Raw genomic sequence first — 25,335 nt, forward strand, 5'->3', positions numbered from 1 at the left:
TTGTACTGCTGTTGTTGAGTTTGGCTTGTATGAATAAATATGCAGGAAATACTGCCTCAGTCTGTTCAAGTGATCATACAGGAGACCTTTTTCTGGAATTTTAACATGAGCGAGGTGTCAGCCATGCTGACTGTTAGGGCAGTAGGTAGCTGTGAGATGAATTTATGTTTCTTGAGTGAAGTATTATTTTGTTGCTTATAATTCCTGTAAGCTGTAGTTTATATTTATTAATCATTAATAATAAGACAAACTAATAATCAGTTCATAAAACAGCATTGTTTTTTGCAACGGCTGACCTTCACAATAGCAAACTCAAAGATCTTCAACTTCAGTTTCAGATGACAGTGAGCTGCACACAAGTGGTACCCTAAAAGCATCAGAGAAGTCAACAATGGAGCAGTTGGTAGAAAGAGCCTGTTTCAGAGACTATCAACGTTTGGGACTAGGGACCATCAGTAGTAATACTTCTCGCTCAAAAATGGAATACTTGAGAATAACTGCACTGAACAGAATGTATTCACTTTGCAGAAGGTAAGTTTACCAATTCAGACAAGCGTTTGGAAATAAAGGTGGTGTGAGCACAGTGAGGTGGTAGGTGGTGTGTTTCAGCAGTGATGACAGTGACAGTGGGTCATCTCCACTGGTCCAGGTTGTTACGAGAGTGTCATGAAGGCTGTTGTTTTTGGCTGATGAAAACATATAGCTAATGGTGGTTACTATGTTGAAAAAATGGTACTTGGTAGCTGAGAATTTTCTCTATCAAGTAGTGTCAATGTATCTGTTGCAGTTTCCATATAAATGTAGGAGGCATTACTTTTGGAGCAATCTAGATACGTTCGGCCTGAAATTATAGGATTTATTTTTTTTTTAATTGCTTACAAATTTGAGAGCAGATTTAATTGTTGTTCTGGTTTTTTTTTTCTACTTGTCAATACAGTTACCCTGGGCTTCTGGTAGTACCTCAGTCTGTTCAAGACAGCAGTTTGCAGAGAGTTGCTCGCTGTTACCGTCACAATCGCCTACCAGTGGTGTGTTGGAAAAACACCAAAAACAGTTCTCTTCTACTTAGATCTGGGGGCTTTCATGGCAAAGGTGTTGTTGGCCTCTTCAAATCCCAAAACACACATACTACAGGTGAGCTGGTGCAGCCAGGTTTTATTTATATATGTATATTTCTAAACTAAATAACGTTTGTGTGCATATATATATGTATATAGAGAGAAATTTTTATTAGTTTATTTATTCCTGGAGGAAATCAGGGAGATGGTTTAATCAAAAGTCCCAGGATATGGATGTTTTTCTGATACTGTAATAGTACAGTATAATGTATGTCAAGAATCAGACCATGAATAGTATGAAGGTGGTTCAAAAATGTCAGTTGAAAGCTAAACAGAGATTATGTATAAACTAGACAGTCTTCAGTAAAAGCTGCCGCCTGCCAAATGCAATGTCTCAGAGAATAAAGTATCTTATTTTCTAATAATTCTCTGTCTGCCTGTTAGATCTAATGAGTGTATGTAGTCAATTTTAGTTACAGAATCACAGAATGGCCAGGGTTGGAAGGGACCTCAAGGATCATGAATCTCCAACCCCCCTGCCACATGCAGGGCCACCAACCTCCCCATTTCATACCAGACCAGGCTGCCCAGGGCCCCATCCAGCCTGGCCTTGAACACCTCCAGGGATGGGGCATCCACAGCCTCTCTGGGCAGCCTGTTCCAGTATCTCACCACTCTCTCTGTAAAGAATTTCCCCCTGACATCCAATCTAAATCTTCCCTCCCTCAACTTAATACCATTTCCCCTTGTCCTGCAGTTATCAACCCTTTCAAAGAGTTGATTCCCCTCCTGTTTGTGGGCTCCCTTTAGGCACTGAAAGGCTGCAGTGAGGTCACCCCACAGCCTTCTTTTCTCCAGGTTGAACAAGCCCAGCTCCCCCAGTCTGTCTTTGTAGGGGAGGTGCTCCAGTCCCCTGATCATCTTTGTGGCTCTCCTCTGGACCCTCTTCAACAGCTCCCTGTCTTTCTTGCACTGGGGGCTCCAGACCTGGACGCAGTACTGCAGATGGGGCCTCACAAGAGCAGAGTAGAGGGGGACAATCACCTCCCTGTCCCCGCTGGCCACCCCTTTTCTGATGAAGCCCAGGATACCATTAACTATTATATAAAATACTAGAATAAACGTTATCCATTAGGTTTTCTGATGTCTTTCAGTGTAATATCAGTTTTATTTTTATCTTTCTTTTGTAAAGCATAGATCTGAAAGATTCTCTTTGGATCTTTTTATTAATTAAATATTTGTCAGATTAGTTAAATTTTCAGAAGAATATAGCATATTCAGGCAAATTTAGTTTTGGAAAGGGCATGAGTCAACTTTCATCATTAACCTGCAATATCAAGGACATTTCTTGTGACTGCCTGAATTTCTGTGTCTTATGCTGATGGCTGCTTGGGAGTTAATTTCATTCCAAAAGTGAATTTGTTATGTATTGTATAGTTTGCCTTAGGGAAATTTTCAAAAACTTAACAAGCATGCTATGCAAATAAGTGCAAGTTGGATATAGGTAGATTGAAGACTCATGACAGAAGATAGCTTGATTTACAAAGTCCTTCAGGTGAAATTTTGCTTTTTTAAATATCTTTGTGAAATCATCATTTTCATTATTTTTGAAGAATAGTTATTGTCTGACACAGTATTTAGCTGCATCTTTTTTTGTGTGTATCAAATTCACCTTAAAAATCACAAAATCTCAGAGATATTACAAGAAAATCTTTTTATTTTTTTCTTTTTTTCCTTCAGTCAATGTCTTGACTGGCTGTTAATGTTAACTTTTGAATCACTAGTCCAAACATTCAGTAGTAGAGCTTTGATTTAGTGCATCTCTTTTCTGTTCTGCCTGAATGTATTTTAATTGGAAGGTAATACATTGAGTTTTATATAATACTTTTTTTTTTTTTTTTTCTTGAAAAGATTCTTAAAATGTGCCAGTGAAGTACTACCAGTAGTAAAGTAGTAATTGCCACACTTGAGCTTTGCCAGTCACTCCACAGGCTTCAGATGTGAATCTGAAGCATGATAATTCAAATGCTGGTCTTATTAGCTGGCTCTTTACTGATAGTCTTAGGTAAAATAACTGGCCAGCCATCTTTAACCTGGCATAAATAGACTCAATTGCAACAATTTTGCAGAGATAGTCTGCAAATTACGTAAAGACAAATACTTCCATATTCTCTGCAGTAGGTTAAATTTCTGTGTGCATGAGTGTGGAAGAGTCTTCCAAAACAAGATCACAGTCTGTTTTAGTGCATTTCTTATCTGTAGTCTTGTTGGTTTTGTTTGTTTCTTTTTTTTGCAGTTTTCTCTTTTTAATTTTACATAGTTTTTTTTTTAGCATGTCACCCTCATATTTCTGGTAGTATGTTAGGAAGCAGTCTGTTTGACACAGTGTCTGATATGTCAGATGTTAGTTTCCACTTCCTTTAGAAGAGGAATTGGAGACTCCTCAGGATGTTACTGTGAGGGTAATAAAAAATGTTTATAGGATACTTATTTTTAATGAAGTTGAAGCTTGGTGAAATAAAACATTTAGAGAAACTGATCACTAGGGATAGTTACGCACAGGTGAATGTATTTGCTTCAGCAGGAGTTGTGTACAATGCAGGATCTGTACTGAAAATGCATTGTAACACAACCTAAGACAACAAAGATAATCTTAAATTCAAGTTGGTACGTACATACCTTCCTTAGCAGAGATTCTGTAAAAGATTTTTTATCCAGCAGTTCTGGATTGATTGACAGAAATGAAATGGACCTGCTGCAAATTAATGTTTATGGCCTTCTGTTACATTGTATGTTAAGCAGTTTTTCATCTTTAAAAGGCAATTGAGATCAATTGTTTTTATTAGAAGCACAGAATTTATTTTCTGGAGAAACTATGCACGGTAGTGAATTGTTCTATGGAACTAAACCATATGCAACAGAATTGTATTTTTCTAACTTCTGTTCATAAGAAATTATTAACAGATGTCTGAATATGGCATAGAGAATATATTGGTCTTTTCAGAAGTTCCTTTAACTTGTAGAGTGGTTTCTGAATTCCACTTTACCTGTTTTGGAAATTAATTTGCGGAGTGCTGCAGTGCTGTAGTTCCAAGCATGACATTCTACACCTAAATACCAAGTTTTGGTCTTCTGCCATGTAGGAAGACCACTTCTGTTTGTTCGTAGAAGCGCTGTTTAAGAGAAGAGCTTTCTTGATACAAGCAAGGGTTGTGCCCACTTATGTCTGTAATGCAGTAAAAGCGTAAACAATGATGTCTTTTAATATAAGTGTACTTTGAGTGGGTAGGCAACAAATCTCGAGGAGCCTCCACTTGTAGTTAAATAGCCTGCCTTTACTGTCTGAGTATGATTTTAACTTATTTTCATTGAAAAAACTGTTCTGCCTGTTCACTGCACTTTTTTTTTTTTTTTTAAGGCTGACATTTACTGAGCCATATCACAAATGTACAAATGTTGCTCTTTATTCTGAGAGGGAAGAAAAACATTATCTTCATTCTGTTTTTGTTGACCATTGCTGAATGATGAATGTTTTAAATGTTACCCTGTTACCACAGGGTAACAGACTCTTTTAGAAGCTTAGCTTTGTGAAGTGGAATGCAAGACAACATTGCTGGGTGTGCTCTACAGCCAGGTGATGAACATCTGGGCATTCTTTGTTATCAAAGAAATGGCTTTCTGAACGTACGATGAACAAACCATGAATTTTCAATGAACTGTTTTACATAGTAAGCGTTTTCTTTTTCTATTCTGTGTACTTATAAATGTACATCTATTTTAATGTATTCCATTCTTCCTGTGACTCTATTTAGCTCCTGCTTCTTTAGAATCTTCAAGCAGTATAGAACAGGAAAAATACCTTCAAGCCTTACTGAATGTGATATCCGTCCACTGCAAAATGAATAGCAGTAATACTCTCACTGTTAGACCAACAATTGCTCTGTCACCAGGTAAAATTGTTTTGTGTACTGTTTTTGTGTTGTTAAGTCAAAAAGTGAGAAGGGAATCTTCTTGGATTTGGTGTTAGTTCAATTTGTCTCATATGAATTCTGTTGTTTCTTTTATTGCTACGCTTCTCAGGTAGTTTATTCACTCTTCATTTTAGTGAATGTGTTCTCTGTATGTAAAGGATGTTTTTAAACTTTCCCAAAGTATTCCTCTATATTCTTAATCTGACAGTAAGTGATTCGCAGCCTCAGTCCTTCAGAATATCAAGATGTAAGAACTATCCAAATTGGCAGGTTGTTTTTTTTACATTATCACATGAAACAATTGCATTATATATAACATAAGACAAAAATGCACTTTGATGTGCTATATAACAAACTAAACCTCTTGAAAACTCTATGAAATAAGAGACTGCCACCTTGAAGAGACTGTGGAATGCTACTGTATTTTTTATGTTTTTATATATTTTTATTTTTATGCACTGTATCTATTTTTATACTACATAATTAGAAAATACAAGATTGCGATGTTGGATTCTACATAGAGAAAAGTACTACAGCAGCAATGGGAGGCATATGGGCATTTTCATGTGTTATATGTAGTATTTTAATGCCATTTCTGCATAGAACTTTACTTGCAATGAAAACCCTTTCAAAAGACATTACTTAGGTAAATATTTTATTTCAATTATTATATGATGAAACTTGATGAGGTTTATGTGAAAGTATCCCCACAGTCTTAAAAAGAAAAGAATGCAACTTGAAATTGTGCCTGTCTTGCCATATCCAATTGGTGGAAATTTGTGTAATAGACCCAAACAGTGGCTTCTCTTGTGAAATGGCACTGTTTCCAAAGTGTGGACGCTTTGCTTCATGTATTATAAAATATGTTGATTGCTTATTTGTATCTAACATCTTCATTCTGTTGCTAGTGTATACATCTGTCTTAAAAAAATGTATCAGAAGTAGAAAATTGGCAAGAATTATCTGTATTAAGGGTGGAAAAAAATGTTTTCATCATTTATATTAAGTTTAGTCTGAGTAACACTGTAGTGTTTTTAATCTTCTGTTCTTTTTTTGGCTGACTTTAGGCTCTGAAAAGAGGGCTTCAAGAATGTCTACTGTATTTAAGCAGGTAGTGCCAGGACATTTGGATGTAAATCTATCCAATAGCTTTGCTCGAGGAGGTTAGTAAGACTAGCTCAAAGTCTTAGCACCTTTGTTATTTGAAATAATAAGTGATAACAAAATGTTAGTGAAATTAAAAGTAATTAACTGCTTACAAATGTATTACATTATGAAACAACAAAACAGAAATTACAGATTAGCCTCAATCCATAATATAATATAAGTCTCTAATTTTTGTTTTAGTCCTTCACTTACCATTGAAATAAAGGTTTCATTTCGTGATGGAAATCAGTGGAAAAATAATCACTCGGGAGTTACATTTTTAAATACCTTGTGATTTATCCATAGTTTTAATTTACTTGAATTGTATGACCTAAAAAGACACATTTTACATTCCAAGTGAATGGACATTGGAACCTACAATTCTGTAATTTGTAGCAGCCTGGCATTTGACTGAAGGTTAGCTGACACTTCAGCAAGTTACAAATAATCTAAACAATTTAAGTAAAGGAAGAAGTTACATTGCTGTGCCTTCTTTGGGAAGGTGTCATTTTTACAGGAAACTCCCCCTGTGATTTCCAGCTGCTTTTCTAGTCTGATGAATTTATGATCATCTTTGTGCACTTACGTACCTAAATCAGTGTGGTGAATTCCCTAGGTACACTATGTATTTGTTAGAGCTGAAGGCTACTGAAGAAGTATTTTTACATATATAAAAGTTGCTTTTCTTCCTTTATGAATCTACTGGAGTTCATGGAGGTGAAAAAACAGAGAGATAGCAATCAAATAGGTAAAATGCCTGGGAACCAGAGAGGAGCTTAGTAATGTCTGGAATCGTTAGAAAAATTGGTGGCTGTGCACTGCTTCTGTCAATAATGTAATAGTGAAAATGTTGGGTAGCTGACAGCAGATGTTTGGTTGTTTTCCATTTCCTCACGCTGGGGCAGAAGTGCCAACAGCAAAGTGCCCGTGAGAACCCATGAAGATGCCCCAGATGAAAAAAAGACAGAAAGGATTACTGAAATTACCTGTTTCTGGGATTAGAGTTTGTTGTTAATGTGATACGGTGAGCTTCTCAGTGAGGGAAAAGGAGTCTCAAGTCAGATGTTTTTTGTTGGAGATTGTCTTTTGGCTAGATTTCAGCAGTAATCAGGACAAGGGCAGGAAAGTCACCTTATATCTTGCTGGACTAATGCCACACCTGCTCTGTGTATCCCAAAGATGTAACTATAGACCAGTATCTGCAGTCTGTTCACAGTTTAGCAGGGGTACTTTGCTGAAACATAAGAATGCTTAACAAGGACAGTGGGAGCTCTAGTGAGAGTGAGAAAATGACAAGAAAAGGGAAAGGGAATATTTTCTTGTAAAGAAGCAAACATGAAGGTTTTTTTTTAGGTTAGCTAATAGAATTATTTAAGAGGAAACTATACAGTACAAGCTAAATATTAAACCTAAAATTGTTGTTCTCAAATAAGTGAAATCACATGCTCTATTATTACAAGGATTTTTGCTGCATTTGCAAGTTACATACACTGTGCATGTGAAGTTATGGGAACAAACTTGTTTTATGCAGGCAGTCTAAAGTGATTCTTCTTTGTATTCCTCAGAATAACTCAAAAAGCAACAAACAAATAAAAAAATGCCACCAAATGCTCATCACCAAATAAAAAACAAAACAAAAGCAGTGAGAAGAGCTAATTACTTTATCGTAGCAAGCAGCTTGTTAATATCCTTCATGAAAGTCAGAACTTTACTCAAAACTGTATACCTTTCCTTACATTACTTGATAACAATAGCATGGTTCTAAAGAGCAACAATTGTTACCTGGCACTGGTGTGTAATTAATAGACTAAAATGCTTTATCTGAATGATTTGCTGGAAAATACGAGGATGTTTATAATGAATAAATATAGACTCAGTCATTTGTTTTAAAAGCAGGATACGTTGTCTTTGAGTATGTTTTAATAGAACATTTATATAAAAGGAAGTTGACCACGTAGATGTGGCTTTAGAGCCAAAAAGATCCTTGTGTGCTCTGATAAGATTTCCACTGAATATGAGTATTTATGCAAGGGATGTGGGGGGGATTTTTTTGTCTGATAGATACTAGAAGTTCTCTAAATTATATGGTCTTACACAGTCCTTTAAGAATTTGTGTAGGTGTATAGAACTATCGTCTTACATTCCAATTTGATTTTAAGGTCCTTTAAATTACCTACTTACAATAGACTGAAACAGCTTTTAGAAAGTGCGCTGCAGTGCGGGATTTTTAATTAAGCTATTTCAGCTGGTGGGAAGCTTTCAATAAAGGATTCAGCTGAATTATGTAATTATTGAGTATTCTTTGTTATTATAGATTATTAGAAAACCACCTGATGGCTGTGTTATGTGTTTAAAACCACTGCAATTGCAATGAAAAATACTCCTTTTTGATAAGCAGGTCCTTCCTTCCCACTTTATGCTGGTTTTCTATCTTGACTGATGTTTTGTCTTGTGATGACTAAGATGTGTACTATCTGATGTATAATGTACTATAAAGGAATCCAGTATGTACTAGATCTTTGGAAATTAATACGTAACCCTTTTCTTTTCTCCTGCAATGTGTCTTGCTGCAATGTGCCTTGCTGCAATGTGCATTCCATTCCTCCTCCTTCTGTCTTTACTGTTTATCTGCCAGTGCTTGGGTACAGAGATAAATGTTTCACTCATTCCAATCCCAAATCAGCAACTAAGGGAAGAGTCCATCAAGGTACTGTACTCTGTGTCCTGGATGCACATTCTTATTTACTGTGTCCATAACCACTACTATATTTTAATATATGCTAAAGCAATGCTGTCACAGAACCTTAACTCTAAAAGCATTAACAAACTTTGAGGGTTTTTAGGCTTATCAGATTTTTACATTATGGTTTTGTTATGTTTTGGGTTTTTTGGTTTCTTTTGGACATTGAATGCATGATGAAAAGCCACACACTTCAGTATTTTATGACTTAGTAATATTATGATCTCATGCAAAAGAACATACAATTTTTAAGTTCTTCCAAAAGAATGTTTTTCTGTGCAAAAACAAAAAAGAGCAGCAAAAAAGAATTTAATACTCCTACTGCTTAAGTAGAACACTTGACAAATACCATTACCCAATGAGTGAACTTCCTTTCCAGAATTATTGGTATTTTTCCTGACCAGGGAAAAATTGATTATGCCAGATTAGGAACTTATGATAATATAATGAAAATGAAAGACTAAATAAAATGAAAACTAGATGATGGTAACAAAAAATGACATACTAGGCAAAGTTAGAAAATAGTTATCCATCAGTGGTACATATGTTCATCTGTATGTATTTGTAGCTAGTTTTGTTGTTTTTGTTGTGCTACAGGCATTGGTAGAATGTTAGAAATCTATGCACTGTCTGCTGGAACTAACGTTTTTTCAAATCAGATGAACAGGACCTTAATTCTTTTATTAAATGCTTGCTGTGAATTCTGTTAGTGTGATAAAATCTTCTTTCTGTTGATTGTTTTAGTCCAGTGGAACAAAACTTTGCAGTAAACACACTACTATATGGGATGTTTTATAAAACTGGATGTTCCTGAGATTGAAACTGTTCAGAACTATTAACCAATTCTTAAGTTTCTAACCAGTCATCCTTAGTTACTCCTATTCATTTGATCACATCTGATACTGGGAGCCAGTTAGGCAGACAAACTAAACTCTGTATTACTGTGATTACTGTGTAGAGTTATTCTTAAAATGCACTACCTTGCACATATCACATTGGACTTGCAAAAAAGGTCATACAAAATCCAGAAAATACCTACTGATCTCTTCTTCAGAGGCTCAGTAGGCCTTGACAGTCTGGTTTGTTACTATTTTATCCGAAGTTGAAATCACAGAAGTTATGGAAGCATAAAGAGATCAGAGCACGTCTGTGTCGTAGGAATTCCCTCTGGAAGTAATCATGTAGCTGCATCAGCAACAATATGCAACCTAAAATGTTGAGAGGCTGAGCTTATTAAGTTAACATAATGCCATTCAAATGCAGCTGTGCTGCTTTCAGATGCAAACCTGTGGTTCCATGTCCCACTCCACTGTTCCTTATGTGTATTCAAGATCACACTGTTACTATCTGTGAGACTTCTATACCATGCCCTGCTGCCGGAGTAATAGAGATCTTAGTGCCAGAATAAAACTGTAGAACTGTGATCTTCTAGGTAGACAACCGTCTCTCTGCTCTGACAACTGTGCTGTAATCACATCTGCTACAATGCAGTTGTGAATAACATGATTTTTAAATGTAAGGAAGTACCTTACATTCATTTCTATTTTTAATGAGCCATTAGACATGGTAAAATGAAAAAGAAAAACCATGGCATTCTACATTTTAATCACTCTAGCTGAAGGGCAGATAAGGGATACTTTATCCTCAAGTGTAATATTTGAATTGATCATTGTATATTTGTTTTCCATTATAATAGGTTACTGAGCTTGTTACTAGATTGTGTATGGTGAAGGGAACACATGTATTCTAGAAAGAAGGGTATTTTAAGTGATAGTATCTCCATTTTTGAGGGACGTGATTATATAATATAGTTGGACATCCAAAATAATAAGGAAAATAACAAGGAAATAGGAGAATTTTTTGCCTGTACTTCTGAAAAGTACCCAGCAATTTCATTTTTGTGTAATTAGTTTCTTGCTAACTGTGGCTTATGTTATCACTTACCAATTTCTCTACAATAGAAAGCATTGTTTGATTAGAATGACAGTCCAGTAGGATGATTTTGGCTATTTTTGGTATGATTTCTTTCAAGTGCATGTCGTTCATTGCATCCTATGATGAATGTGAGTGACGTATTTAAACACGGTACTTTCTAAATTATGTTGTTGCGTATGCATTAATAATTAGCATCTCTTGCCTTATACAAATTGTTTCTAAAGTATTTTTTATCTTAATGAAGGTGTATGGGCCAGTCTTCGTTCAAGCAACCGATTTATCAACGCTCAGACTCCATTCATTGATGTTGGTGCAAGACTTGCAGGGAAAGATAATGCCACTTCCTACAGTAGCACTTTTTTGCAAAGTCAGCTTTTGAGACGTCAAGCAGCCCTGTATATATTTGGAGAAAAATCTCAGTTACGGGTAATGGCAGTTTTATTTTTCTTTACATAGTTTTCATTTGGCTTGATTTTGATAACCCTAACATATTTTAACAAACAGTATTCTAGATAAGATGGATGGATAACACTCCTTAAGGTGTAAACTTTCATGGCTATTTTAGGTAGTGTTCTCAACACGGACGTGTTCTCCTTTTAGTTCCATTTTGCTGTGATCTATATTGCTATACAAATAGTAACAATTAATGCCCTAAAACATGCTGGGGGTTAGAAATCATACTTTGCAGTTACATAATACAGCAAAGTTAATGTGAATAAAAACTTACTATATTTTTTTAAAGAGCTATACAACAGGTACAAACTCATGTAAGTTCTGTCACTAGAGTCCTGCTCGTCACTTTTCACAAAGTGCTCTAAGAGATATGAAGATGTGTAATACAATGAGAGGAATGGAATGGCTTTCCTACAAGATAAAGTGTTTTCAAACTGGAAAAGACATAACTAGGAAGGAAATGTTTTGCAAGGCAACAAAATGTCCAGCAACACATTCCTATTTGAAAATCACTTTGTCTTCACTGTTTCAACATTATTGGCTTAGCAGGAAGAAGCAGCAGCAGACTTTAGCTCTGTTAAGTTTAGCTGCTGAGATAAGCACCCTGGCCGCTACCCCTTTCAGAGGCTCTTCAGAATTCTTCCAGGGCAGTTACAGTTCTCTATCTATATGATCCTGCTTGCAGAGCCACAGTTAAATGCACTTAAATGCATATTATCATTCAGCTACTCATCTGATTTTCAGCTGAGTGATCTCACTGTGATGTCTAGTTTGGGAAACAAAATCCAGACTTATTTGTAGTTTTTCCTCATGTATTGGAATATATTATGAAGCAAATGGAATTTTATTAGTGAGGAAAAGCAGTTAGTCAGGAAAGCATTGTTACTGTGGGTAGTGCTTAAACTCGCATGAAACCAAACTGATGTGAGTAACACTAACTCACAAGTCTGCCCATCTGGATTTGCTTACATGAAGAAGTCCACAATGTCTGCAGTTTTGTATATCTTTTTGAACTTTTTTATAAATTCTAATATTTCGGATGCAATTGTTTAAGGAACAGGAAACACACGTCCCCTGTATGAAGTCTTTACATCTTTTCAGAAAATATTTACAGATTTTTTTTTTTAATCTCTACATTTAAAAATTGAAAAAAACTTTTTTTTTCCAAGTACGAACACAGACAGCATCTAATGCATTTTGTGAAATATGTAGTATAGAAAAGCAGTCATTGCTAGGTAAATGTATCAGTATTCAGTTTTTTCTGAATTTATGTTATTTCTGGAGATGGAAGAACCGTGCTGTATCAGAACAATAAATCAAAATGCTAAAATTTTCTACAGAAAATTTCTTATTTTCTTCTGTACTTTGAAATGTTTTTATATCTTATTTTACTCTAAATTATATTGCATATGTATCATAGCATATCACTTTGTATCACTTTTATTTCATCTGCTACAATTGATTTGTAAATTCATTTTCCTTTTTTTCTTTCATCAGACAGTACATTAAAATGGTTCTTTTTATTAGGTATTTTATTCATACTTAATTTGAAATTCAATGACTTTATAATATAATTAACATAGCAGTAATTTACAGAGGTACCCTATTAAGTACATAAATGAAGCATCCTAACTTCGTACGATGCAGCATAATAATATAAGAGACAAAACAGAAATTTCCAGAGTGAGCATACTTCACCATTATTAGAATAAATTGCTCTTACTAAGAAAGTAGTTTATTTTCCAACAGAAGTTTTCTGTTCTTTTGGATTGCCATTTACATCTGATTTCCAAGTGAATGTTCTTACTGAAATTTTCAGTCAGGTCTTCTCATATCAATTTTTCATCATTGCATGATATCTTTTTTAACTATAAGCCTCAAAGGGTTCTGGCAAAGCAGGGCTTCCGTGAAGTAGAGTGAAACGTGAGAAATTCAGCTAGGAAAACCACACATAAATCGTGGAAATTGCATCAGGTATTCCCTGAATGCTATTCTGAGTTGAAATAGGTGCTTTAAATCAGCAAATGCCTCACTTTGCAGTGACTGCTGAAATGAATCACGTTATTTGCAATTATGAGGGTTCTTTTTTGGTTTGAAAGTTACATTTTTTTATGTGTTACTGAACTACTAGAATTTGAATTAGGATTTGAAGTATTTAACAACAAAGTTGGCAAGACTTGGAGATTTGTCAAGACTTGTGCTGACAAGTATACTTTTAAATTGCATCTGCTGTTGTCCTTCTCACACAGGGCTTCAAACTTGATTTTGCTTTGAATTGTGAATTTGTTCCTGTTGAATTCAGTGATATCCGACAGACAAAGGCAAGCTTTAAAAAGCTGTTGAGAGCTTGTGTTCCCAGCACTATTCCTACAGATTCTGAGGCAACATTCCTGAAAGCTCTTGGGGAGTCAGAATGGTTCCCACAGGTAATTTATATGACAGGTACTTCTACATGCAGTACTGCTTGCACCAAATAAATTTAAGAATCTTCTGACAGAGAACTGTTGTATTTTAAACAGCTGTTCTTTGCTCTTTGTAATTACTTTGCATGCTATCAATTCTGTCATTACACAGGTGTTAATTTTAATGCTACCATAACATTTACAGATGTGGTAGGTAATTTTTATAGCATTGTTTATATAGACTGTCTCTCTATATGGAACATATAAACAAGTAGAGATGATCATTTTTATTTATGGTCTTTTTTTTTTTAACAGTTTTTTTCTTATTCTATATATTACAAAAATTAGAAAAAATAACAGACAATAAATGCACCTTTGATTTTAAAGTTGATATTCTACCTTTAATATATGTTCCTACCTTGAATTACCACGTTTTGCTGCATAAATACTCCTCAACAGCAAATAATCCTGGAAAACAGAATAGGCAGAATACATGCAGGTAATTTAGTGATTTCAGTAATTATGCATCATAAAATGTACTTCTGGCTGGAACATGCTTCATTGCAAGGAATGACTTGACTCCTCACATTTAAGGTATGGTCTTTCCTTACGGAACGTAGGAGCTGATCATTGAAATGTCTGACCCCTGCTTTGTCAATGAAAGGGAGAAGTCTGGAGACATTAAGGTCATGATGACCCCACCATGTGAACATTTCCAGTCACAGAGCAGTTGAGCAAGCTAATAGGTGTAGATAGATGAAATGAATATCACTGTGATGAAATAGACACGTCTCTATAGCAGCACAGAGATTAAGAAGAGGTTATCACATTGGAGATACACTCAAGTGTATTTGAGAGGAAAAGTAACAGTGTAAGTCTTTGCTCAAGATTAGATGACAGTATTAGCTGTGATTCATTACCACGACATTTCTGTGGTGAAAATTCCAGGGTAGGTGACTTATGCAATAAACTTGATTTATGACTGAGTTTTCCCATTTTCTGCTAATCCTGTGAATGGACATAGATCTATCATCTGGAAACTTCTTTTTGTTTTATCTTTCCTCTCTAGGTAACAGGAGTTGTGCCATATTGGTTTTAACACTGTGTAGGCTAAATAGTTCTTTATGAGGATTTGAATATGGAAGAAATTCAAAGTATATTCTGAGTACTACTAATAAAAAATAGTGTTCTTCCCTTTCTGTATATTGAATCTATGTAACCAGATTGCATACCAATTTCTTTCCTTAAGGACAGCAAAAAAAATAGTCTTTCTTCTAGTCTATTGCCTACGAAAGCATAGAACAATAAATGAACTATTTGATTTTCAGTGCATTATGCTTTTTATAAATAGTCTTTTCCTATTAAAAATTGCAAGAAAATAGTTCACTTTTAGTTTCTAGTAATGACTGTGTGAATGTTCAGAGTTGTTAAATGTCTTCTGTTAAGTTTTCATGGTAATGTTCATAGGATTGGGGTGTTGGTTTTTTTTAACAAAGTAAAAATCCATCCTATTTCTAGTGTTTCTTCTTGATCTTTTTTCTTATTTTCTCCAATTTAATACTGTTCTCCCTGAGTTTCTTTCATGTGAACTTACTTTTTTCCGTGCATAAATGGTCTTAGATGTCTTTTGCCATTTTTGCTTTCTTCCTTTCCTTAGGCTTTCATATTTTCTATGTTGCTATTGGATTGTATTCAGTGCACTGAATACAGAGCAGTTTGATTCTACTATAAAAAAGGGAAAAAAATTACTGCCTACATATAGGATATTATGTTACTTACCAAGAATGCATTCAAAGTATGAAAGATATGGTAGAAACACTGTAGGTTCTCGTTTTAATAGTAATGATGTGAACACTTCTCTGTAAGGTAAAAACATTCAAATTCACTTAATTATTTCAATTTGCTTATAACCAATATGTTTTAAATCTCATTCAAGTATATAACCTTTCCCAGAGAAATTACTAACTCATTTGCTTATAGAATTTTAATACCACTAAATAACATTTATCAGAATGCAAATAATGAACCTGTCCTCTTTTCACACGTTTTAGCCAGTCTGCCCAAAAACAGTGTGAGGAAAAAGATTTAATCTATCTAAAAGTGTTTCCAGATAATAGAATGTTCTTGCTTTTCATTTTTTCATTAATTTCCAACTTCCAAGAGAATGAACATTAGAAATATTTTCTTCTAAGTAATGTAAGATCTTACATTTGTTCCCCCATCAAGGTATTGAGTGACTTTATGTGACCATAACTTTTCACAGGAAAAGACTGCAGTGTTAATCCCAGGGTGGAATTTCTCTACCATAAATCTATCAACTGAGTTGTTGCCATGCTCCTTTTTATGACAACTATTTATTGCAGTGTTCATTGGTTGTAATGGTTCCTATCTCAAATATTTGCATGGTTTTGTGTAGTTCTGAGATTATTTTTTAGTTTTCTGGTCTGTTTTATCAATAATTTATCTACACTATATATGTAGATTTCATTATACAAGTTTAATATTAAATGTGAAGAGATTGCATTTATTGATAATATCTAGACATGTCTCTCATTTTTCAATTTGTAATATTATGTAGCTTCACAGGATAATGCAGTTGGGTGTGATCATCTCAGAGCTCCTAGAAAATGGTTCTTCTGTTATGGTCTGTTTGGAAGATGGCTGGGATATTACTGCACAAGTAAGCTGTTATTAAAACTTGAAATAATTGAATAGTAAGAAAAACACTGGGCAAGACTTTTTTACGTGTGAGACTGATAATTTGATGTAAGATTAATAAAACTCTGTTGTGGCAACAAAGAAGAGACTGGAATATATGAATTCTTGTGTTTGCAATTGACTTCACAGAAGAGTTCATTAAAATGTTCCAAAGGCCCTGTTGGACTTAGAATTCTAAGGCTTACCTACAAGATCTGAGTTTCAGTACCTGATCATATGTAAGAATGAAAGCTGAAAGTTGTCACTACAGGTTATTTACCTTTTTAAGCACAGTGCACTTTAACACAGAAGGGAAGGAGAGGAATTCCTTCTTTGTTATTTGCTTTCCAGAAATGGAACACATACAGAGAGAAAACTAACTGTGCAAAAGTGACAGTAATACACCTGTTGCAAGGACAGATTAGTGGAACAGATAACTTTGTGAAATATGCTATAAATTACACAATTGATAGCTCACTTAAAGTGCACTGTGTTCATAACTTCATAATCCAGAAGATAAACATAGATGACAATAATTCTAGTAAATAAAAACATCATGTACAGCCAGCATCCTGATCCTAGGTAGACAAAATCATAAGGGAATGTAATAATCTTGCAATCATTGTCAAACAGTGAAGAATAGAGAAAGGCACATACATAGCTGGAGGTGGGAGATGTCTGTGCTGTGTTTTAACATCTTCAGAGATGCTGTCTACAAGAACAGGCTGAAGTTTTCTGGCAAGGACGATAGTGTGGCAACACTACCAAAGCTGTAGAGTCATCCTTAGGATCAATTCTTTAATGCTTTCTTTGCTGAAGTAGCCAGTACTATTTTATAAATAGTATTTTATTAATTATTATTATTTTCTATTGTTTATTTTATTAATAAAAGTGGTTTTATTTCAAATGTAATTCAAAATTGTTAAGCATTTTCATGATTTCTGAATTCTTTAGTTGCACAGGATTGGCTTTTATGATTATCATTAAGACCCAATTTAATTAAAGCTCTTTCATGTGAGATCATATTTGTATTGTGTTATTAAAATATGTAGCCTACCTGGTAAAGTACTTTAATTGAATTTATATGAAGGCTTTTGTTCCTTTGAACTGGAAGCATATGATGGAATTTTTATGTAAGTTACACAAAGTGGTTTCATTTTAACTTATGTCATTCTTAACATAATATGTCCTGTTTTGTGATCTAGGTAGTATCTCTGGTACAGTTACTCAGTGATCCCTTCTATAGAACACTTGAAGGCTTCCGAATGCTGGTGGAAAAAGAATGGCTCTCTTTTGGTCATAAATTCAGTCAAAGAAGTAATTTGTCTCTAAATTGTCAGGGTAGTGGATTTGCGCCTATTTTCTTGCAGTTCTTGGACTGTGTGCATCAGGTAAGTCCATCTATATCTATGTATAGATGCTGTTATTTCATCAGTCATAGACAATGCTTTGAGGGAAGATTAATAACCTTCTTCTCCAAGTTTTAATAAAGGGATTATGTTTCACATGAAGAAAAGCTAGAAAATGAGCATCCATACAAAACAGACCTTCTAAGGGAATGGTTGACCTTAATGGGTATTTTAGTGTGATTTATGCAGAGATTTCAATTTGAAGTTTTTCAAGCTTAAAACTGGCTTCTGGCAGTGTGGAATACTTCACATTAGAAGAAGAGATCAACAGATTTTTTATACAGTAGGTAGAAGGCTTTTAACTCCTTGTGCTTGACTATGCCCTCTCGAGACACCTTGTACGCAGCCAATTCTGGAGACAGAAGTATGTTTAGCCTTTCTGTAGTGGTGTGTTTCAAACTCGTATGCAGAGGAATTATGGATTGAAATGATGTTCTTTCTACTCAGTGCATTCCAAAGTCTGTTGCTATTACTTTTAGATAAGCAGAAACATGTTGCTAGCAGCAGCAAAAATTCAGTGAAAGGACATTTATGCACTGCTTACACTCTGGTGAATAATCTGTACTACTGAGGATAATTCAACCTTTATTTTTGATATTGTAACATATTTAGTAGAATAATCAACTCCATCTAAAAATTGGGTTGGCTTTTGCTAACTCCACTTCATCTCCATTCCCCATCCTCATTTGTAGTTTATTGCAAACTATAAGGACCAAACTATGCCTGTAGAAATAAATGATGATTTCTTGAGGTAGGATTCTTAAAAGATAATTGCTGTAGGCCTGTTCCCAGAATAAATTAGCTTTTGAGCTATACATATTGGGCCCCAACCTAGTACCTTTCTTCTAAAGAGAGGGCTTCTTGTGTGGCAACCAACAAGAGCAACCACTGGACGTATGTCAACAGCCTGACACATGCTGTTCTCCCAGTAAGAGCTGGAAGAACAAAGTGACCATTACTACATAAATAATAACAGGTCACTTTTCCCATTGCCAGTTGATTTGTCCAAGATACTTGATCTGCTTCCAGGATCACTTCAACAACAGTACTGTAGTCCATAAGTCCTCTTGTTCATTTTTTAGATCTTGGTCTTATATACAAACAGTATTAAGGGACAACAATGGAGTTTTGGAGGCATTTTGGATGCAAGACATGATCTTCTTCCAGGAATTTAATTGCAGACTTGATCATCAAGTACATTATTACTTAGGAAGTCTACTCTTAGGAGCACATTTCCAAATATACAGGATGGTTTTAATGGAAAACAAGTGGTAGCATGGAAAGAAAATTTTGTAGTTCTTGGAATTCTGCTTTTCTCATGCTGTTAAAGTTCTCTGCTCAAGAGTTCGTACCTAAGTAATGCAATTTTCCACTTCTGTAGTTGAAAAAACAAGCAGGTTTCTAGGGGTCCAGTAGCAGTACCCAAAAAAGAAACAAACTTTAGAAAACTTGGAAATAATCACCTAAGTTGTTCTTATTTTTATATATTCTGCATGTGTGCAAGAAGATGAACACCATCAGTTACATGGTACAGGAGAGTAAACATTTCTTACTCATTTCTGCTTAATTGCTTAACAGTAAATATAATGCTTTGCAGATTCTCTGCATATGGAGACACAAGGTAGGAGCTTGTGTATAGCTCTTCTTGTAGATGTCTTTCTTTTTCCACTTCTCATTTTTCTCACTGAAAAGTCTTGGCTTCTAGATATTATTAACCTGCATGTAAATTATGTGGATGATTCCTGCTCATAGAAGAAGACTGTTAAAGCACCAACCTTCTGTCTAGCAATAGATGATCATAGTGAATACATATATGGAGTAGACCCTGAAAGAGAAGTCAGCAAGTAGACTTAGTCGATTGCCCAAAGCAAAGTCCACTAATTAAAAAACATACTAAGCCTACAAACAAAAAAAATCTTTAGATATGGAGGAATGGTTATGAATGAGTTTATAAGAAAATGAGTGAAGACTTGCTGATGAACATGTTGCAGAAAAGGATCATTTTTTATGTATTGCGACATTGAACATTATCTCCCATCCATTGTTGCTGTCTTGAAAGTGAATAAGTGATATCCTTGTAAGTTGGGTCTGTTCTAGCATAAGAAAACCTTACAGATATTTGTCATGTCTCCTTTCTTATCAATCTGTTTCCCAGTGGCTGTGGTCCTCAGGTTAATTTTTATTCAAAATGGAGAGATTGATGAGCATCGGTACTGGCATTTCTCATTCAAACAAGTTAATCCACTGCCAGTTGTGACATAAACTGTCCTTTGGGGTACCTTAAGGTTATTTCTTGTTTGTTGAAGTAAAAGGGGAAAAACATCAACAACAGCAAATTCTTAGTTGCAGCGGCTACAGCAGGACAGAATAGCTGTCCTGTTGTAGCTATTGAAATCCTGAGGCCTGCCTGTTGAGTGGTTCATTCGGTTCTTTGAAAATCACTTGTCTGATGCTGTATTCTCACTGTGGTCAGATATCTTCTGTTTTTACTGAGCTGACTGGATTGCACTGTCTCTTGTTAGAATTGATTGAATTGGCATTTGATTTGAAACAGTAATGTAATTTTGAAGAGATTCCCTCAAGCATTTCCCCTTGCCATTTTGATAATTTTTAGAAAATATGAACTAGATTCTTGGAGGGATTTACCTAGAAGTTCTGCTTCAGGTGTATGCTAATTAATACTTCTTAAAAGGGTCTAAAGCAATGATTCATCACTTAAGTTAAAACTATATAGTAATAGACCTCAAGGGGGGGAAAAAAAGGTGTATAGAACCTCAGCAACAGCTGTGAACTATTTGCTATTGTAGATATAGCCTACATCATTTTAAACATTCTTTTCCTAACCGTGGAGACACTTCACTTCGGTCTTACTGTAATAAATCTTAGGAAGCTGACATAAAGAACAACAAGAAACTTAACCATGCACACCTGTAGATTTTTCCTCAAGTCCAGAGGTCATGGTCACACAAACTTTGGAAACAAAAGGGTTATACAGAGCAAAGATGAAAGTTAGTATTTAAAGGATATTTTTAATTGTGGTGAGAATAAGATGTTCCATGTTTTCTTCGTGGCAATATTCCTGTTAGATTTAAAACAGAAGTTCATAGAATAATGGAGTGTAATTTTCCTGACGTTAGAATTTACAATGAAATGTGAAGTGGGATAAATCCCTGCTGTTAACAGCTGATAGGTATGATTCTGCTTTATGCTGCAAGGTGCCTAAATTATTCCTACTCTGTATATAACCTCTTAAGGAAATGTGGTCTCTGTCATGAGAACTTCCAACAGAAGCGCTTGTGAATTGTCTCTAATCTTTGTACTTTCTTGGGGGGCAAGTTGGGTAGTGGAGCAATTTCATAATTTCCATTGTACTCTAAACATTATTTTTTTGTTTTTCTAAGACTAATCCTGAAATAAAAAATATATAATGTTCCTTTTAGAAAATGTTTACATTATCCATTTTCAATTTCATTTGGTTCTCCTGCATGATAGAGGAATATAATTCATCTCAGATAGGAGATTTGGTAGTATCTGAATCATCATTAAGAGGCAGTATAAAGTATACATGTTATTAGCAGGTGCATTTTACATAATGATCAGTATCTTCTGGTTTTTTGGTATTAAACTGTGTCCATGTGCCCAGGCTGCAGTTGCGTCAGCAGAAAGGTTACTTAATATAGGCCATCTGGAGCTATTAATTACCTCCCCTCTGGTGGAGATATTACACTTCCAGTCTGTTAGCTAAGGGGTTTGTGTGGATCTACGTGCCTTTTCTGCCAAAATAATAGAAAAGAAATGGGTAGAAATAACTGTAAATATCTTATTTTGATGGGTGTAGGTTCAGAAGCAGTTCAGCCGATCAATCTGAAGTAGTCAGTATCTTCTTGTGAGGAATGATAGGGCTGTGTAGGGCTTGTAGTCTTCATCCAAGAAAGGACATAAGAACACAGCTTTGAGTAACCAGTGTGTTATACTTGGTTGCACCAAAAGTAAAGCCTCCAATTCATTTTCACGGCAACTACTGCAGATACAAAAAACACTGACTGAGCAAATTCTGAACTGTAAAACACTATTTTTCAACATAGTCTCCACCATTCGCCAATTTGTGTGGATGAGCTGATTGAGGCGCTCTTCATTTCAGCTGTTTGTGGCCATCCAGAACATGGATTGTGTTTCATCTCACCATCACCACTGCTGAAATACATCCCCCACCACCTCTCTGTGCACGTGCCACTCTTTGATCTCCATAAATGTTTCAGCACGCATTGACAAATGTCAGTGCAGTGCTCTGGTGCAGTGTTTTCCACATGAAGGAATTCAATTCCATGCCTTCGCTTCCAGTGCAGTTCCATGTCAAGTGCCATTTTGTCAGACTCCCGCTCTGCTACTGTCTGTCACACAGCAACAAAATGTAACAGAATATTGGTGGGAAAGTTAGACCTCTATTTCCGTGTTACCAACATCTGCTTCTGACATTGTGGGCCAACATAATAAAATAGGAGGCATTACTTTCGGAGCAGCCCTTGTAGTCTTGACATAATAGGTAATAAGTCTCTGTTGAGCCAGTGTGCATTAAATATCATTTGTTAAACTAACACTACAGAGAAAACAAATGAAGCAGTGATTCCTAAATTAGAACTGTGTCATCTTGTAAGAAGTCATTGTTTATGCCAAAATTCTCCAGGTGTCAGCTGAATTATTAATGCAAAATCATTCTTTCACAACAGCAGCATCTGGTAGATACTCACTGCTTCTGGAAGGCTGAATTGGAAAGTGATGTCACTGCAGGAAGCTTAAATGCATTTAACTTGTATGTTAAAATGCTTTTAACTTGCATGCAAGTTTTGAGTATGTCTCTGAAGTCAATGAATTAACTAAAATTGGACCGAAGAGTTACCAAAGAGAAAAAAAAAAACTGTAGAAACTTGCCTAAGTGGTTACATTGCTTACGGTAATTAACAGTCTCTATTTTATGTTTATTTTTAATTGCTTAAGTTAATCCGGTTATTTTTTCCAATGTCACATTTTTATTGTATCATTTGTGAGATTAGAGCTGTATTTTATCAAAACTTTTTTCCCTGGTAGTTCAGCCATATTTTGAATTTCCACGTACTGCAGCACGTCTAAACAAATCATGGGTAGTTGTTTCTTTCCCATCTCCAAGCGTGCTGAAATCTGCCATATACAATAGAAAACAAGCAGACACTATGTAATTCACCTTAAATAAATGCTTGAGATGATAGTTGTTCTTACTCTAAAATGTAAATCTTATTACTTATTATTTCTAGTTACTTGCAGTTTCAGAAATCTCAGAATTTGGATCACTTACACTATCTGAATGTGTAACAGGACTTCAGTACCTGTTTCTTGTTCTAACTCTTGAAATTTAGTAAAATAATTACTGGACCACAAGTAGAAGTTTGGACCATGTCAGATAACAGATTACCAAAATAACCAGTTTATCAAAAAAAACTTCCTTTCTTGCTATATTCCAAATAATACTTTTCCTAAACAAGGTGGGAACTATAAACTATTTGTATATGCCTGGATATGTATTGGAACACACACAGACCATCTTGGGATCTCAATCCAAAAGTGCATTAAGTCATTTTTTAACAGAATTAGGGTGCTCTGGTTATATTTAAATCTATTGTTTGCCAGAAAAAATTACTTTCTTCTTTGTAAAGGGACCTAAAAAGTTACATAGTTACATTGTCTTTGTAATTGACCTTGAATTTATTATAGAAAAACAATTTTGCTTAGCATTATTCTTACAAAACAGTGCAGGAATACAACAATTTTTATCTGGGAAAACATGGGGATGAAGTAAGAGTTGAGGATGTTAAACTGAGACATCTTATAATAGCTTAGCATTTTGAATACCTCACCATAAGCTAATATCGACATATAACAAGAAATCCTCTGACTGCACTGCTGTATATATATTTAAGGGGTCTTTCAAGGGATTTCCCTGTCACTGTTGTAAATTAGTAGTTAATCTTTCCTGCTGAATGCACACTTGGTTGTGGGTTCGGCTGTTGTGTTGTTTTTTTTATTGTTTCTTTGCTTTTTTTTCAAATAGCACATGTGAGATGTTAAACATCAAGTTGCTTCAAATAGCCTGGCTCTGGTTTCCTTAATGCTAAATAAACATGTCTCTTTTTTAGGACCTAGTTGCATAGAGATTAGAGAAAAAAGGTACAATGGGAAAATAGAAGTGCTGGGAATTAAAAAAGGCAAGATGTGGGAAAAGTGCCAAAATAAAGGTATTTTACATGTTTGAGGTGAAACTACACAAATCACATATTTGAAAAGTTAAATTCAATCAGTAGTTTCTTTCTGATTGAGAAAGCTGTTTCCATTGTAATTGAGGATTTTCAGTTCACTATCATCCTTAATTCTGAAAATAAATATTGCATTGACTTAAAGAGTAAAATTTACATTTAACACCTGAGGGCTTTGAAAGCAATATCTCATGAAAATAAAATTTAGATTTAAATTTTATATGGGCATCAAGTACTTATTAATAATTAATGAAGCAAATTTAGCCATGAATATTAAGCTAAATGCCTAAAACTACAAATCAGGCTCTTTCTGAGGATGTTCAAGATGAAGAAATTCTAAGAGCCAGCTCTTCCCCATTGCTGTGCTCTGATGATCTTGTGTTGTTTTCTTAAACATTTGACTCTTGCTGGAGACATTCACTGAATTATAACACATGAAAATATTAATAAAAACTTCATAAAAAATAAGTAGTTCTCTATTAAATATATGCATATGAATAATGGCAAAGCACCTCAATATGTTGTTTTGTTTCGTTTTTCACACTTCAATATTTTGGTTCATATTTTGACAGCAGAGGAATATGTGTTGACTAGAGGGCACTTCAGAAATGAGCTGTTCCAGTAATGGCAGATAGAATATCGTTTTCCAGAGTTACTTATGTACATGTTGTCTTGTTTGGATCCTGAGCAATACCTAGAACTCTGCTGCAAAACCTGCCAATTAAAATTTGATTTGCAGGAAATGATACGTCGAGGAGCAGCGTCTTTGCATATGAGTTTGCATGGTGTCTTATGAGTTAAAGTAAAATGATACCCAGTTTGATGACTTTGAAGAATCCAGCATTTTGTGCAGAGTGCAACATTTGAGTATAAAAGTACACTTTTGCATCATGGACAATGTGTGAATTTCAATGAATTAAATATTTTAGACAAATTGTAGAAGGATTTGTGTGCAGTTTCTTATGAATGTATTTGTTGTCAGATTTGACAAGATAATTATTTTCCTGTCTTATTGCCTCAAAATCCTTTTATTTCCTCTGTTTATTTTTAGATTCATAACCAATATCCAACAGAGTTTGAGTTCAATCAGTATTATCTGAAGTTCCTAGCATTTCATCACATATCAAATCGATTTAAAACATTTCTTCTGGATTCAGACTATGAAAGACTAGAACATGGTATGTGTAATGTTTTTTTATCACATATTTTTTCTGGTTTTGTCCCCATTTTTCTGTCCTGT

At 34.9% G+C, this 25,335-nt stretch overlaps 1 protein-coding gene across 5 annotated transcripts in view; it reads left to right on the forward strand.

Moving 5' to 3' along the window:
• SBF2 (SET binding factor 2) overlaps positions 1 to 25,335 on the forward strand; it is a 236,606-nt gene that overhangs the window by 193,903 nt on the left and 17,368 nt on the right. For 2 of the 5 annotated variants that reach the window (XM_052695956.1, XM_052695958.1), the window contains exons 26-35: positions 333 to 531; positions 938 to 1,134; positions 4,871 to 5,008; positions 6,097 to 6,192; positions 8,811 to 8,882; positions 11,095 to 11,276; positions 13,553 to 13,729; positions 16,284 to 16,385; positions 17,608 to 17,793; positions 25,147 to 25,273. In XM_052695956.1, coding sequence (XP_052551916.1) covers positions 333 to 531; positions 938 to 1,134; positions 4,871 to 5,008; positions 6,097 to 6,192; positions 8,811 to 8,882; positions 11,095 to 11,276; positions 13,553 to 13,729; positions 16,284 to 16,385; positions 17,608 to 17,793; positions 25,147 to 25,273 — 1,476 coding nt within the window. The remainder of the gene's footprint in view (positions 1 to 332; positions 532 to 937; positions 1,135 to 4,870; positions 5,009 to 6,096; positions 6,193 to 8,810; positions 8,883 to 11,094; positions 11,277 to 13,552; positions 13,730 to 16,283; positions 16,386 to 17,607; positions 17,794 to 25,146; positions 25,274 to 25,335) is intronic. The other 3 variants (XM_052695959.1, XM_052695960.1, XM_052695961.1) reach the window with 3 other exon arrangements.

Source organism: Tympanuchus pallidicinctus, unplaced genomic scaffold (genome assembly GCF_026119805.1).
Source record: "Tympanuchus pallidicinctus isolate F22 unplaced genomic scaffold, pur_lepc_1.0 scaffold3, whole genome shotgun sequence".
NCBI lineage: Eukaryota > Metazoa > Chordata > Aves > Galliformes > Phasianidae > Tympanuchus > Tympanuchus pallidicinctus.